This window comes from Epinephelus lanceolatus, chromosome 17 (assembly GCF_041903045.1).
Source record: "Epinephelus lanceolatus isolate andai-2023 chromosome 17, ASM4190304v1, whole genome shotgun sequence".
NCBI classification, from domain to species: domain Eukaryota; kingdom Metazoa; phylum Chordata; class Actinopteri; order Perciformes; family Serranidae; genus Epinephelus; species Epinephelus lanceolatus.
The window spans coordinates 26,432,047-26,447,959 of NC_135750.1; the positions used below are offsets into that span (position 1 = coordinate 26,432,047).

Below are 15,913 nucleotides of genomic sequence, written 5' to 3' on the forward strand. Positions count from 1 at the left end.
GATCCTCTAATAGGTGTAAAGCTCCTAGTAAAGTGGTCACACACATCGATTTGTTGGATGAGGACAGTTTTAGCTCTAACAACAATTTTTTTTATGCAGAAACATTATCAGGCACGTACTGCAGCTTTTGCTCTGTTGAAATGAACATTTGTACATTTAGCTGTAAAGAGTATTTGCCAAGTTTGAGTGCATACTTCTAGTTCTCATTAAGAGTCATTACTTTCTGATTAATGTAGGTCAGAGTGGGTGTGCAATATGCTGCTCTGCTACAAGCATCTAGACTTTTGCTCTCACAAAATCCCTGCCAGTGAATGTCTGATTTTTTAAAGGTTTTCTTGTTTTATTTACATGTTTTCATTTCGTTCATCTATTGGATAGTAGACGGTGGAGATAACTGGAAATAGGGGAAGGGAGAACAAGATTACGACCACCAGGGTGCCTCTGTTTTGTGAATTTTAATCGTGTTAGATTTGTTTTTTGTTTCTGTCTTTCATCTAAATCTGCTTATGACTTTGCCAACTTTAATTTGTAAATTGATTTTGCGATCCTCGATGTTGAAGCAAATGCTGTTTTGGTGAAAAGTCTCTGTACACTCTGCTGGTTATTATGAAACTAGTCTAGCTCTCAGGATGTAGACTGTGGGTATAGCCTAAGCGAGATTTATGCACGTGCAGCAGACCCTACGCCGTAGCCTACACACGTCGCCTACACCATTGTGAGCACTTATACCTGTGCTGTGTTGTGTCTGGGTCACTCTGCAGTTACACCTCCAAAACACTAGTCGGCGGCAGAGGTTTCAGTGAAGTGCTGCAAAGTTTAGTTGATTCAAAACACACATTAAGTACACAAATTGGCTTCACTATAACTCGCAGCATTCACAGACAAAGCACTTGCCTTTTGCTGGACACATTTTCCCCACAAATACAACATGCTAATGTTATTAGCACAAGCGTAGGGCATTTTACATTGTATAAATTAGCCTAGCAGCTAGCGATCTTCTTCTCCTATAAAACCAGGGACAACAGCAATATTTAACATAGGTAATGGTACATAATTTGGCTCCATTACAACTCACAAGGTTCACTGACAAAACAACTCATATAGACTAAACACATTTTCCAAACATATACATGCAAACGTTATTAGCACAAGCCTATGGCACTTTACATGGTATAAATTAGCCTAGCGACAACTAGAGATTTCCTCTGCTCATATGAAGCCAGGATAAATCCCGAAGTATAAATCCCTGAAGGATAAATCACACACAAGGCTTAAAATAGTATTTTTGTTGAGGCTTATTGTCGTCACAATTTATTGTTTCTTATCTGTGAAATAAGAGTGAATAAAAGCTTTGTTTCCACTGAGGGAAATGGTTTCAGCTTACAGAAATAGTCAGGAGGTCTGCGCCGCCATGACGTGTAGTTACATTTCAGGGGAGATGCATGTCAGGCTACTGCGTAGGTTACAGCGTAGGCTCCATTCAAGGCAGAAGTATAAGTTCCACATTAAGCCTGTCATTGACCACTTACCTCAGAAGTCTGTTAAGGCCCATTTATACTCCATTTACATACAAAAGTAGATACCCCCGTTTGAAACGTTGTAAATGTCACTGCTCTCAGATATTTGTTCTGCTTTGACCACCCCAGACCTGAGTTGGTCTTAACCAAGCTGTGTGACCACATAACAAAATGAGAGTACTGAACAATATTCAGTCACTCACTTTGTGCAGTCGGGCTCTTCTACTCTACGAGAGGCGACCAGACACAGAGTGAAAGCATCAGTAATCAGCCCGACAGCTCTCTCATTATGTCACATGTCTCTTTGTGTTGATCTTTACATCACAGCAGTAATATCACTGTACAAGTCCACCTCCTCTGTTTGACCACTGTTACTCTGAAGCCTTTTAGTGACGGTATCAACACTAATGACAAGCACTGTCTAATTTCTGGATCATCGTACAGCCTGAATGGTCTCTGTGTTGGGAAAATGGCTGGAATCTGACTTGTAGATTTATTTGACATAATTCTCTACTTGTTTTTTAAAAAGCTGCACCTCTCCTGTCTATATTGTACTGATAAAAGCAGCTGGTTTATTCAAAAGATGCATTTCTATGTCCATTTTTGCAGTCACACTTTTTAGAGATCAGATTGATCCAACACTCTTTATGAGTGCAGCAGCAGCAGTGGCAGCAGGACCTGTCATCATGTGATCGTCACTGAGATAACCACTGCTTCCTGGAAGCAGTCCCTGCAGCCAGTCCCGTTCTCACTTATCATGTGATGGACTACATTGGATTACAAAAATCAGTTTGTCTGTATGCTTACACGCAAGAGTGTGTGAGTGTGTTTGTGCAAGTGTGTGTGTTCAAAGCTTTTCTGCAATTCCAGAAAACGCCTGCACATTTGCACACTTGTTATTGCTTTGGATCTGTTGTCTGGTTATATTAGTGCCCTGTCATAATAACTGAATTACAATTTTCTTGTTTTAGGTTTTTTTAGTCTTATTGTTTATTACTTCATCGCTTCTTACAGTAAATGTATCAAGATAAGGCTTTCAAGACAGATGGTTGTGTGTATAACGGAGGGGATCTCTCTTACAGCAGCTTGTTACTGAACACACTGAGCCAAATGGGATTTCCCAGAATCCCCACTTGATGTCATTTGACCATCACACCTCTCTTGACCAGTGTCCCACTGGCAATGTTTTCTTCACACCACACACTGTCATGGGGTAATTAATAAATCCCCAACCCTCTGCTGCTCCTGTCCAGTGGCCCCTCATTACTCGTGTGCCTTTTGCAATGTGCGCTCACACACGCACGCACACACACACACACACACTCACACTCACACACACACTGTGTATATGCTATGTCTGTTAGGCTGAAATGTCTGTGCTCAAACAAAATTGTGAATGAAGGCTGGATTAAGTCTGCAGTGCAAGGTCTATGATTAAATTTAAAAAGTCTATGATTATTATGATAATTTTGCTACATTTCTTTCCTTCCTTCCTTTGTATACAGTTTTTACATTTTGTGTTTCATTCATATTGTAATCACACATTTCCTCATTTCTTATATTTAAGTTGGAATCTGATCTAGGACTGCAACTCACAATTACTCTCATTGTTGATTTATCTGTTAATTATTTTTTCAATTACTCACTCTATTAATTAAGTGTCAGAAAATTGTGGAAAAAACATTTTATATCTGTAATTCCTTGTTAAATAATATAAAACTGAGAAAAGTAGCACACACCCATACCCATGTATGGAGCCCCCCAATGCTCACTGCGTGGGCTTCATTCACTTATAGATGCGTAGAAACCTTCATACTGTGCGCAAAAATAAGTGCACATGCAAATTTACCGTCGGATTCATGACACTTGCACACCAGCTGATTTTGCTCTTAACACCATGCCTATGTTTGTGGATCAGAATCATTCTAAATTCACAGGGCCATGCCAGCTATCTGCAGTCAGCATACTGCCACGCCCACATTTCTCTATATAAGGAAATACTTTGACCCAGAGCTATATCAGGGAAAAAGTGGTGAAGTTTTACTTCACATATATTAAGGCCCTGACACACCTGAGGCATGTTCAGTCACAAAATGTTTTGCAACATCTTGCTACAGTTTCTTGGTTGAACAACATGTTTCCTTGAAACAATGTGAAACGGGCTGTGAGGTATGTTTTCTCTCATTTGGTGGGTATGTCAGAGGAGTATCCAATCAGCAGTGACATATATATATATGTAAATCACTTTTTTTTATCATTTGCTTTCGCAATATAAACAAATGTTTCCATTCCAATAAAATCCCTTTGAGAACCCCACCTTATTAAAAGGAAGTGCACCTGCGTAACACAACAGGGTGTTTCATGCACTAACATTTCTGTTTAAATAAACGTTTTGCTAAATTTTTATTGAGCTGAACGCCTCCCAGTGTCTGGTGTCAGTGAGTGTCTGTGAATGTGATGGCAGTCAGAAACAGCTAAGTCGTTCGTAAATATATACATATATAAATAATAGTAATAATAATAATAGTAATGTCATGGCACTAAAACCGGTGGTAGTAGCAACAATTAGCTGACAGGCAGATTCAATAAAACCAATGGAAACCAAACTGTTAAATGTCATTATAGGCATTCTCACATACTCCACTGTAAGCTAGGTCTAGGACACTTGGTCCGTGAAGTATCTTAATCATGACAATAAATGATGAGGATGAAAAACAGAGGATGAAATAAGTGCATGCATCAATAAATCGGTAAATAAATTAATATTGTTGTCTATTAATTTTTAATGAATGTGGTTTTAATATGCTAAGCAGTTAGTTAAAAGGTTTGTGTTTCCATTTTTTAGGACAGCCAGAAAATTTTGCGTTCTCTTGCAATACTTTTCATCGTCCATTTTTTCAGAGCCGTATGTCTGTTTCTGCTCAGCTGCTCCCAGCACAACAACCCAGGCATGGGGCATGGTTATGTAATTAGCGAAAGTAAACTTAAGTGAATTCCTAGATCACATCAGCTAATAACAAAGCTCATTCACTGACACTGCATGTGTGTGGGCTACTGTAGGTTACAGATGTTACGATAACAAGATGACTGACACGGGTGCACATTGTCAAACAGAAACAAAGATACACTGGGGGACATACATCACAGAACTAACATGTATATACATGCAACCTGCCAACTGATACTGCTGATATGACAGACAATCTGTAACGTTATCTTGCCAGAGTGACATAACAAATGTTGTGCAACAATTAATGCCAAAAGGAGTCAGACCCCTCTCGTTACATGCAGCCTGCATTTAGACTTACGTATACAAATGTTAATTTATAAAGTTTTTATGTCTTACCAGAAAGTTCTCTATCAACCACTGCTGTGTTAGTTTGTATACTGCAGTAAATTTATTTGTTTAATTATTAATTTATGAATTTATTGCGAGAGAATGCAAAACATATTGCAAGGGAATGTAGGGGAAAAAAACAAACACATTCAGTCTCACCATGACCTTTTGGTGACTCCGTATCAGTATACCAAAAATATCTGTCTTAAAGATATAGAAAGCTGATAATTGTTCTAAATTTACAAAAACAGGAAGTCTTATTAAGATCTCTGTTTAAATTGAAACCTGCATACAGATAAACATAAACTACTACTACTACTGTGTAGGTAAACAGGGAGCACGTCACAGAAAAAGAATACTGCTGCAGGTTGATGCAGGACGACCACTAGGTCGACACATGTTGACCGCTGAGTCACTGCTAGCTGACCGTGCTGTGGGAAGCTGTGTATCCGTGGCGGCAGATCAATAAAGCGCCCATCATGTATCGTGCACGTTAGACCCAGCTGACTGAGGGATTTTTTCCCCGGTGAAAGGCCTCAGGCACGAGGCTGCTGATATGTTCTGGGTGCTTCTCCAAATAATTTCTCACCATGTCTCATCAGTTCAGCAGAGACCTTTGTGCTTATGTGAACTGAAGGCTCTGTGTGTGTAAAGTCAGACAGACTCCACTGCGGTTTCCAGAAATCACCAGAAGGACTGTTTTACAAGGGTGCATTATTGTGTTACAAATTATACGATTAATCATTATTTGTACAAATTTCAAGGGTTTTTTTATTTTTTATTTTTTATTTTTTTTGTTCTATGGGACCTTGAAAGATATCAAATCTTTCCCACTTTTTTCTGGGCGGTATTTATGCAATTGATTTATTAAATAACTTTTATCAAATTATCAATCATTTATTAAACTAACAGCAGTAGATCTAATTTTCTTTCTTGCATCACCCCCCGCAATGTAGCAGACACCTCAGGAAGCAGTGTAATCAAGTGTGAGTAACATTTCGGCCGCAGCAGTGGATGTTTTCATCTAATCTTTGGATTAAATTATAAGTACACTATGGCCCAAGATGAATTTTAAGAAATACAATAGACCTACAGTACAGTCTGTGTATGCTTTTTTTTAAGTTGGAATATTTTATTTTGATGTACAAAATGATTTGCAGTAAAAACATGTCAGACTGATGGCTGGTCAAGCAATTTACTAAAAGATGACATAGTATAAAAATATACTCAAAATATACTGAAATTCTTCTCAGACAGTAATTTTCTTTGTGACAGTTTGAATCTGCACTTTTTGTCCTGGATTATCCTGGATATAAACTGTGTCTGCATGACCCTTGGTTGCAGACTCTGATGTGTATCTGATGATTTTATTGGCTGCACCCTGACAGAAATCTGCATCAGCTAATGGGGGTGGGTTTGTTTTGTTTGTTTTTTGTCTGCGGCACAAATGTCCCACACTGACGCACAAGCTTTCATTATATAACATGAAATCAATATGTGCAAATTATTTGAGAAGAGCTGATGTGCCACAACAGGACTCTCTGTGAAATTCTAAACATAACAAACATTAAATCATGATTTATGATTAACAACAATAACCATACAGCCACAATCTGTTAAAGTTGTTATTCCTAAGATTTTATGCAGGACTGTAGGCAATAAACAGAATCGGGACATACGGTACAGTACGAGTTGACCTTATAAACAAAACCTTCAAAGTAGCTGTACTCACAAAGCATTAGTTTACAAGGTAGAGTAGCGCCACTGATACATGTCGCCTGGACATCCCAGTGCTTCGGGAAAAGTTTGAATGGAACAATGATGTTACCACAGGAGGTCTGTTCAGCCTCTGCCGCTTTCAGGAGTTGCTAGACAGTTTTGTTTAGTGTTCCCTGCTTAGTGAGCTGGTAGTATATTTTCTAAGAACATGTCAGCCCTCTTCCCCCTGTGTTTACTAAAAGCAGCAGCAGGTCCCTGAAAATATGGGATGGCATTCGAGCAGGCTTCTGGTCTCTGTCCCTGCGCTGATGGCTGACCACATCGTATGGTGATAAAACACACAGACGTATACACACACCTGTACATGTTCCTTTCCTCTCGGCCCAGGGGGAAGCTGTATCATTAGGGTAAATCCCCAGACACACACCTGATGAAACAAAGATGTTATTGTTGCAAAACTGGACAGGCAAATTGTCGGTTTTATTATATATTTGGAGTCTGTTTTATGTTAAAGGTGCTGGATGTCTGAAACGGAACAGTCCACACATTTTCTCCCCCACTTTTCTTCAGCAAGAAACAAGAGCATAGCCTAACATACAGCACAGTATATTCAAGACATTTTTTTTTTGGTTTCTATGAAAACCAAGAATATGATAGCCATGCTGAATGTGCACCTGCTGAATGTGTGCCCGGCTTGGCATGCTTACTTTAAAGAAACTGCCAGAGCTGGTCCACTGGCTCAGCACACCAGATTTAAAGTACACTTGCTTTTGCATCTCTGTGGTTATCAGAAACAGGTACATTCTGCATGTCACCTTGCAGGGCATACAGCCTGCAAGTGCATCCGCTTCCTGTTACTTTTTGGCTCCTAAGACATTTTCATTGTGTGGACACAGAGCTCAGTGCTCACCCTTTGGTTCCACTGGGACTGCCGCAGAGGAGATGCCAGCAGAGGTGGTTTGCCAGACTGTAATTGGACCTGCAACACCACAAACAGAGGCTGCTGAATCGTTCCTCCAGGACTTTGAGTACTGGGGGGGAACCCACACGCCCCAGCAGAGGGAATACCTCTGGGAATGGGAAGATTCTTACATAGGACGTAGTGATATGAATGAAATAGTAATGATATTTGTCCAGTGTAAAACAAAGAAACTGATGTTAAATGCAGTGGATTGTGTTCTACTCTTATGCATTACATCAGACTCTTCTCAGAGAGCATTATATGATTATGTCATCAGCATAATATTTTACTAATGTGGTATGATGTATCAGTGTTGCTGGACTCATTAGCACTGCAACACCTTACAATGATGGTGACTGGCAGTAATGTGTTGGTGAAAATCAGCAACTGCACGATGGCAGCCTCCAACAACAGGTGGAGGATCAGGAGGTAGAACAGGTTGTCCACTAATTGAAAGAACATGCTGCTGTCAAACAACACAGACACCAATTTATTGGACATACTGTTAACTATAAATTAAATAATCTGGTGAAAAATCTAAGAAGTGAGCAGTAAATTTTCCTGTAGGTTTTTGCAAAGTCTTTTTCATCTTTATATCCAAACCAGGTGTATTTAAACAACCCTCTGTTTCACTTACAATGTTATATATACTGTACAAACATTACCTATATTACATCACACTGCATAAATATCAAATTGATACATCAAAGATAAGCAAATAAAAATTGCCATAAAATTTAAGTAAATGAAACGCAGCTGTTGTACTCCCATCTCCTGTTACATTCAGTTCATGTGTTGAATTAAGTTATGATGAGGTTGCTTTTACTCATTTTTTATCAATATTTTCTAATAAGTATTTAATGACTGCATCATAGTGTTAAAATGAGTGGTGTAAGGCTGCTCTCTAGTAGTATATATTAAATTTGGACTTCTCTCTAACAGGTTAGGCTGTATTTGTACAAATTTGTTCTTAAAAGGGTTTCATGTCCGACTATTTTTGGCCTCAACACGTCATTATAAAAAAAGAAATTCTGTCTGTATTTCTCCCTTTTTTCAAAGGGGTTTGAAGTCTTTTTCATGTGGAGCTCTCTGTCCTCTGATTGACGTCATGCCCGGCCAGGGGTTCACTCTAAAATAGCTCTCATGGCTAAGTTAGGAAACTCATAGCATAGTGGAGGAATGTTTAAAACAACAAACAATGTAGCTGGCTGTAATTTCTATCTTCGCATGTACAAAGGGGTTCGTTTCAAAGGAGGACCAGCTCGAGTCAGCACTTCAGTGAATGTTTCTAAAAGTTTGCCCAGCTTTTTGCATGGTTTGATCACATGAAACGTTACCAAAGAGATCTAAGCAGTTACTGTTCTCGTGTGCTGTTGACCCCGTGTGTGATGAAGAACCGCTTGTAGCTGTGTGAATGGCTTTATTTTCATCCCAAGTAGCACTCCCAGACCCACTCCCAGACTATAAGTCCAGAAACTGTTGTGATTGGCCGCAGCTTTCATTATTATCACATACTTCAGTGTCTACGTCCAAAGACAATAGTCATATGTCTACCGTCTCTCCAACAGCCTGAAATCACACCAGGAATTTGCACTCGAAGCCACAAAATTTTGCACCTGTCAACTTAGATTAATACGTCTCTTAATTCTGTTTTAAAAGGAACATAATTTAGGCAAATGTCTCCCTGCATCAAAAGTGGATGAAATATTAATCCATAATTTATATTAATGCTGAAGACACTGCATGTTTTTTGGCATTTGCTCATTTACCATCCACCTGATTATTGTCGTATGGACAACATATGGTTTTGTTTACTTGCTGCTTGTCATGTTGTGCCTTTATAATCCATCAGTCCACTGCAGAGTGTCCACCCAACAGCTGGCCAGATTTCTGTGTTGCTTCACAGCCTTTTTATGCAGACAAAGTTGATTGTTCGTTTTTTTGTCTTTTATACTTGCATAGTCACACACACTTGGCATTTAACATTTAACCATTTAATGAAGTATTTTGCTCAGTGGCACATTGCCAGGGGCTGTAGGAAAGGAAAGAGTTCTCACGGACAGTCGCATCAACGCACATCCTTCTCTAATTGCAAACAGCAGCTTATTAACAAACAACAATTATATCAAACCATGCTCTCTAATCAATATTAAAGGGACAGTTCATCCCCAAATCAAAAATACTTATTTTTTCCTCTTATCACCAGTGCTATTTATCAATCTAATTTCTTTAGGTGTGAGTTGCCGAGTGTTGGAGATATCGGCCGTAGAGATTTCTAACTTCTCTTGAATATAATGGAACTAGATGGCACTTGGCTTGTGATGATTTAAGCACCTAAAAAATTACAATTTAAAAAAACTCAACAGCAGTGTCTCTATACAGAGCTTACCCACCAACTACAAAATATGTATTTTTGATTTTGGGATGAACTGTAGCCCAACTACAGAATGTATTTTGCCAAACAAAAGCCACTGTGGCCAAAAGTAATAAGTAAATATAGATGTCAGAACATAGTGTAACAGCAGGGAGTTGTCAGTAAAGTTAACATTAGCTAGTGGATATATCAGACCAAGTACGCTAGTGGCAAAATTCCCACATTTTTCATTTGTGAAAGAAAGAATGTTTTACTTTGTCTTATGCCATCTACTTGTTTTGAGTGTAGTTAAGCCTTGCAGAATCAGTCAACTAGCCAGCTACAATGATATGGCTGGTTCTGATCCTTCTTGGTTGCATCCACCTGATGTATTTTAACACTGTGTTAAATTTTTCTCTTCACAGATGACACATCAGCTAAAGAAGTCAGCAGGGTAGGTTTTTGCTTGATTTTATGTCTACATATTTATGTGACAGGGCGCATGGAGCTTCTCTTTATAAATTAACACACTGTTGATTAGGGTTGGGAACGATTAACCGATACGACCGGATATCCGGTTTGACAAGCGAGAGATACAGCTACGTCGGTAGCAGCCTCCTCAATCGATACGAATCAGCCATGAATCCTTAGATGAATCGATTGTAGAGTCATGGATTCGGGTATCGCGAGACTAGCAATCGGTTGACTGGCTTTAACAGTTTGCATCTCGAAAACAACGCGAGAGCCGGCCCGGCGGCATGCTCTGTAGCAGGCATTACTGACAACAATAATGGATGTAAACATCAGTGCCAGCTTGACCGGTGGAGCTGAGGAACAGAAGCTAATGCTGGTTGGATAAACCAGGGAGCAGCCAAGCCGCAGCAGAAACTAAAGGCGAATCCTGCCGGTTGTGGGTTGAACGCGGGGTCACAGACACAGACAGAAATACGTATTTCTGTCAAATACGGCGGTGCATGATAACGGCTTACCGGCGACTGACAAGCCCGGCTCCAGGTCCAAGAAGTCTTCGTCGGTGTCATGACTGCCCAAAAATACCAGCCAAGCCCTGGCAGCACTCAGGTATGTGACGTGTCAGAGGAGAAACGAGCAGTTCACATTTCCACAAACCTCACCGCACTTTAGGGACTGTTCTTTACTTGTCAGGGGAGGAGGGTGGCTGGTTGATTTTGATTTTATTTACTTATTTTATTTTGATCCCCCCTTATGTTAATTACTTATTGATGCTGTTTTTGAAGTATGAATAAGTCAATAAGTAATTTATTCCATTGAAATATCATTGATGTATTATAGAAAAGTGATTTATCTTTTTATAAATGACAAACAGAGTGTAGCAAACACAGAGAAATAGTCTGACATGCTGTCAGTGATAAGCTGCTAGTCATCACAGTCCATGATATCAACTAATAACAGGAGATGTCAGATTCTGCCCCTACATTGCATGTTATTATTTTATTCTGCTTTATGTTTATATTGTACAGCGTTATGATAAACTTTATTCCAGACTCAAGCCCATATAAGATACATACAAAAACACAGACAATACAATAAAAACAACACAACAAGTAGGTTTAAAACACTTCAATTTTACTTAAAGTTCACTTCACTTAAAGTTTAAAACTTCTTCTCTTTTTTTATATTGATCCCATCCAACAAAATGATGTTCATTCAGCAAGTCTTTTTTTGGTCCATGTCTAAAAATAAATACATTTGACATGTGATTTTGTTGTTATCTGTCTTTTTATTTTATTTTTGCCAGTGCCATACAGCAACAATGCTTGGGGATGTGGTCTTTTACAAATCTGAAAATACTGTAAGAATGTCACTTTTATAGAATGGGCTTCTTTATTTTATAATGTATGATTAATGTCTACATCAACAAATGTTAACCACAGAATCGTATCGAATCGTATCGTTCCTACATTGTATCGAATCGTTCTGTATTAAAAATATATTGTTTTTGAATCGTATCGTAACCCGTGTATCTAGATACGTATCGAATCGTCTATCACAGAGAGATTCCCAACCCTACTGTTGATATATATTAGTACTTTATTACCTTGCCACCGACTTCCTAAAGCTGACCTTAGTGACTAATTGAGTTCTTACTCAGGAATGGACATTTCTGCTGAACTAATTTAGAACTCACAGAACTCAATACTGTCCAAAAATGTCTTGGTGTACTTAAAGGGACAGTTCACCCCAAAATCAAAAATTCATAGTTTGTCTCTCACTTGCAGTGCTCTTTATGACCTGGTTACTCAAGATAATCCACAGACCTTGTTGTGAGCAGTTATTTGTAGGAACTATTTTCTTCCCACTGAACTACATCACTGCACAGAGGAAAGCGTGTATCTACTTATGGATGAGAGGCTCATGCTCAGGACAGCGCAAGATGTAGTCATTAATGGCGTTCTACTCAGCTGAGCTGTAATGTTAGCCAGCTCAGTGGTGCTAGGTGAGCTAGCAGTAGATGTATGTTTCCTTCTGTGCAGCGATACAGTTGGCAGGTGTAGTTTATATAAAAAGCATGCAATAGTTTAGTACCTGTGCATTCTTCGGTGAGATGCAGCACAGTAGTGATGCTTGCGATGTTACCACTGGAGTTGTCCAGGCTCTGTGAGTGTTTAGGTTAGCATCAAATAGATAATTAATAAGAATAATAAGAAACAACATGAATGTTTCACTGCATTGCACAATCGTCATGTGTGAGACAGTTGGCAGGAAGTTATGGGAAAGAGTAGATCCCCTGTGGTCACAAATACGTATGTTCACACCTTTGTCTTCCTGACACCATTGTGCCCCGAGGTGACCGAGTGTCAGCACCCACAGCGGGGCCTCGGAGCTGGGTAGAAGGGACTTCACACACAGAGAAAAGAAAAATGAGGGCCACTCGACCTCTCGGTGCGTCATCCATACGTCTGTGCAAACAGGATGTGGGAGGATAGAAGGCTTCCCGTGGGGGAGGCTTTCTAGTGCGCCACTCTCCCTGCTGTCCTGTCCTCACTCTCTCTGCAGGCGCAGAAATAGACGGCTCTCTGGCCCCGTACAAGGCAGGAGGTCTGCCTCTTACATAACCACACTTTTAAGCTGAGGCTGAGCAGCAGAGTTTGCCAGGGCTCTAATCAGAGCTGTGGGGCTCCGGTGGCCTCCTCTCGGGACTGTGGGGGGATCCCTGGGCTAGAATGCAGCAGTATAGGGGAGTGTAAGGGTGGGGTGGAGGGTAATGTTGTGATGAATGGCTCTGTCTTTGTGAATGGCAGGCAGATAATCCTCTTTCATTCAAAAAATAAAAAAAAAATCTTCCCATCTGAGCTAGCAGCTAGCTGCTGCAGTAACGTTAGACTGGGTGCAGTGGAGATTGCAGGTTGTTGTCACATTTTTCTTTGTCGTAGCTCTTGCTGAATTTTGAAATTCAACCTCAGTGTTTATGCGGAAACTGTGGAGTTGCAATTTCTGTGTGTCTTGTGTCCAGCAGTACCAGGACACAAATATGCAGGGTGTGGTGTACGAACTCAACAGCTACATGGAGCAGCGCCTGGACACTGGAGGAGACAACAAACTCCTGCTCTATGAGTTGTGCAACATCATCAAGACAGGTAACAGTAGATTGATCCTCTCAGCTTCAGGTCACGTCACACTGGTGATGTCAAACATTTCCCTGTAAGACTGTGATCGAGCACTTTAAATACAATTTGCGGAAATTTTTTTTGGAGGAGGAGCAAGATTTGCTGCGGTAAATAACCCAAGAAGAGTTGTGTCAATGTAAAGTCAAAGCGTACTTTTCTGACACCAGCTTAAAGGGCCCACTTTGATAAACCCCACCCATATTCTGCTTCAGTCAACATAGATAATAAATAAAATAAGTAGTATTCTTAAAGGAAAATGATGCCTTCAAGTGGAAGTCTTGAGCTCGTGACGTGGGAAGTTGTGTACATGACATGCTTAGTGTTCAAGTGGTTAATTTGTGAGAAAACCGCTGCTAGGTATCTGCAACATGGACACTAGTGCTGGCGTCTAGAAGCTACCGAGGCTAACAATTTAGCAAGCTAGCGAGCGGGTCATGTAGTGCAGGGAATGCAAAGGCGTAATAACAGAGGAAAAAGATAAGGCCATTGGAAATATCAACATTGTCCTCAGATGTATTATAATATCACCAAGAAAAACAATATATGACTAAAATAAAAATATAAACTTACCATCCTGGAAAACATGAACTTCCATGGTCTCCACCATTTCTCAAACACATTAGCAAACACATCACAAGTCCTGAACTCTGCGCCTTTAGAAAATTTACACTTACGAGGTTGTGAATATCCAAAGAGGGGACATTTACATGGACTCCTCTTGTGAACACAGTAAACACAACCCCATTTGAAGGTTCATTAGTTCCAGTTCTTCTCCTCATTTAGCTTGGCAAACCAAAGTGAAATTGATGATTAAAGGGTCTAAAAAACTAGAAAATACAATCATACGATCAAACAGTCTGTGTAATATTCTACAATAAGTACATTCTTTATAAAATAGGTTGGTTGATTGTTCATATGATACAGTTTTAGTTCAGACTTTAGAATATCCAGGACTTATCTTTCTAACTCTTACAACGTCTGATATGTTTTTCATTTTACAAATACATTATATGTTGTTAAAGAGTCGAACCAAAAGATCATTTCACCCAAACCACACTTCTCATTAACGTCTTGATCATCTGTGTATTCACTGATGCTCCACCAGCCTCCCTGTTGTCACATTGTATGATAACATGACCTATATATATCAGTGTGAAATGGGACTGGAAAGGAGGACTGGGAACGAGATGAACTGGATGGCAGTCAAAGCCCTCGGTCAGAGCGCCCTTGTCGTTATGTGGGACATTGTTAATAGATTGTTATTAGATTGTAACCGGACTTTTATCTTATTACACTTTTCCTCTCAGGTATACCTGACATTTATTGTTCGACATATCTGTATGAGAGAATGTAACATACGCTGACAGCTAATGTCACTGACTGTCTGGCTATATTTAAAGCACATGCACCGCACACATGTGACCTGTGTGTCTCTTTATTCTGCAGCAACAAAAGCTGATGGATTTGCACTTTACTTTTTGGGAGAATGCAACAATGTAAGTGCAGAGGACGTTTGCTGAATACTTTTTATACATGAATGAAACTGTGTGCATGTATTTAACATGTCTGTTTCCCTCCATGTTCTTGTCTATGCTTCTCTGTAGAGTTTATGTTTGTTCACTCCAACGGGGGCCAAGGATGGCCCTCCAAGCCTCATCCCCTCCGGCCCCATCGCATTTGGGACAACCATTGCCGCTCATGTTGCCAAGACTCACAAAACACTGCTAGTAGAGGACATCATGGGGGTGAGGCTGTACTGATGTACCTATCATAGGAACATTTCACTGCATAGCTGTGATGTTTGATCACAGATATTCTCTATATGTGTTTCTTTAACTGATCCTTGCTCATCTGAATTTCAATTTGAATCTTCTTCATCATCTACATCAGTTGATGTACCAGCTACACTGACCTCCTTTGTTAAACTCCTGAAAACTCTAGGTGATATTGACCTTCACGAATCTGTGTGTTGCAGGACGAGCGCTTCCCCGACGGCACAGGGCAGGACTCAGGGATCCATGTTCACTCTGTCCTGTGCCTCCCCATCGTCACTGCCATCGGGGACCTCATTGCCATCCTGGAGCTGCATCGGCAGTGGGGCAAGGAGCCCTTCAACCTCAGCCACCAGGAGGTCAGTCTGACCCAGACAAAACACACCAAGAGTGGGAGGCTGGAGCAACACAGCTCACAGAACTACAGTTAGCCTGGTATTCACCTTAATCTGGATCTGTTCAAGATCTCTGTTGAAATTTGTGGGGTTCAGTTGAATGTGGAAAATACTTCATAATGCTATATTTTTGTCTCCAAGCACTTTCTACTAGTTGCTAATGGATTCAGTGAAAGAAATGGCAGCACAATGAGCTAGAAAATTACTTAACA

General features: G+C 40.1%; 1 protein-coding gene across 3 annotated transcripts in view; it reads left to right on the forward strand.

The window, feature by feature from the left end:
- The window catches only part of pde10a (phosphodiesterase 10A), a 71,548-nt gene that overhangs the window by 40,906 nt on the left and 14,729 nt on the right, over positions 1-15,913 (forward strand). For 2 of the 3 annotated variants that reach the window (XM_033612947.2, XM_033612951.2), the window contains exons 3-7: positions 10,313-10,341; positions 13,381-13,504; positions 14,981-15,030; positions 15,139-15,279; positions 15,510-15,665. In XM_033612947.2, the coding sequence (XP_033468838.1) occupies positions 10,313-10,341; positions 13,381-13,504; positions 14,981-15,030; positions 15,139-15,279; positions 15,510-15,665 (500 nt within the window). The remainder of the gene's footprint in view (positions 1-10,312; positions 10,342-13,380; positions 13,505-14,980; positions 15,031-15,138; positions 15,280-15,509; positions 15,666-15,913) is intronic. The other variant, XM_033612952.2, reaches the window with a different exon arrangement.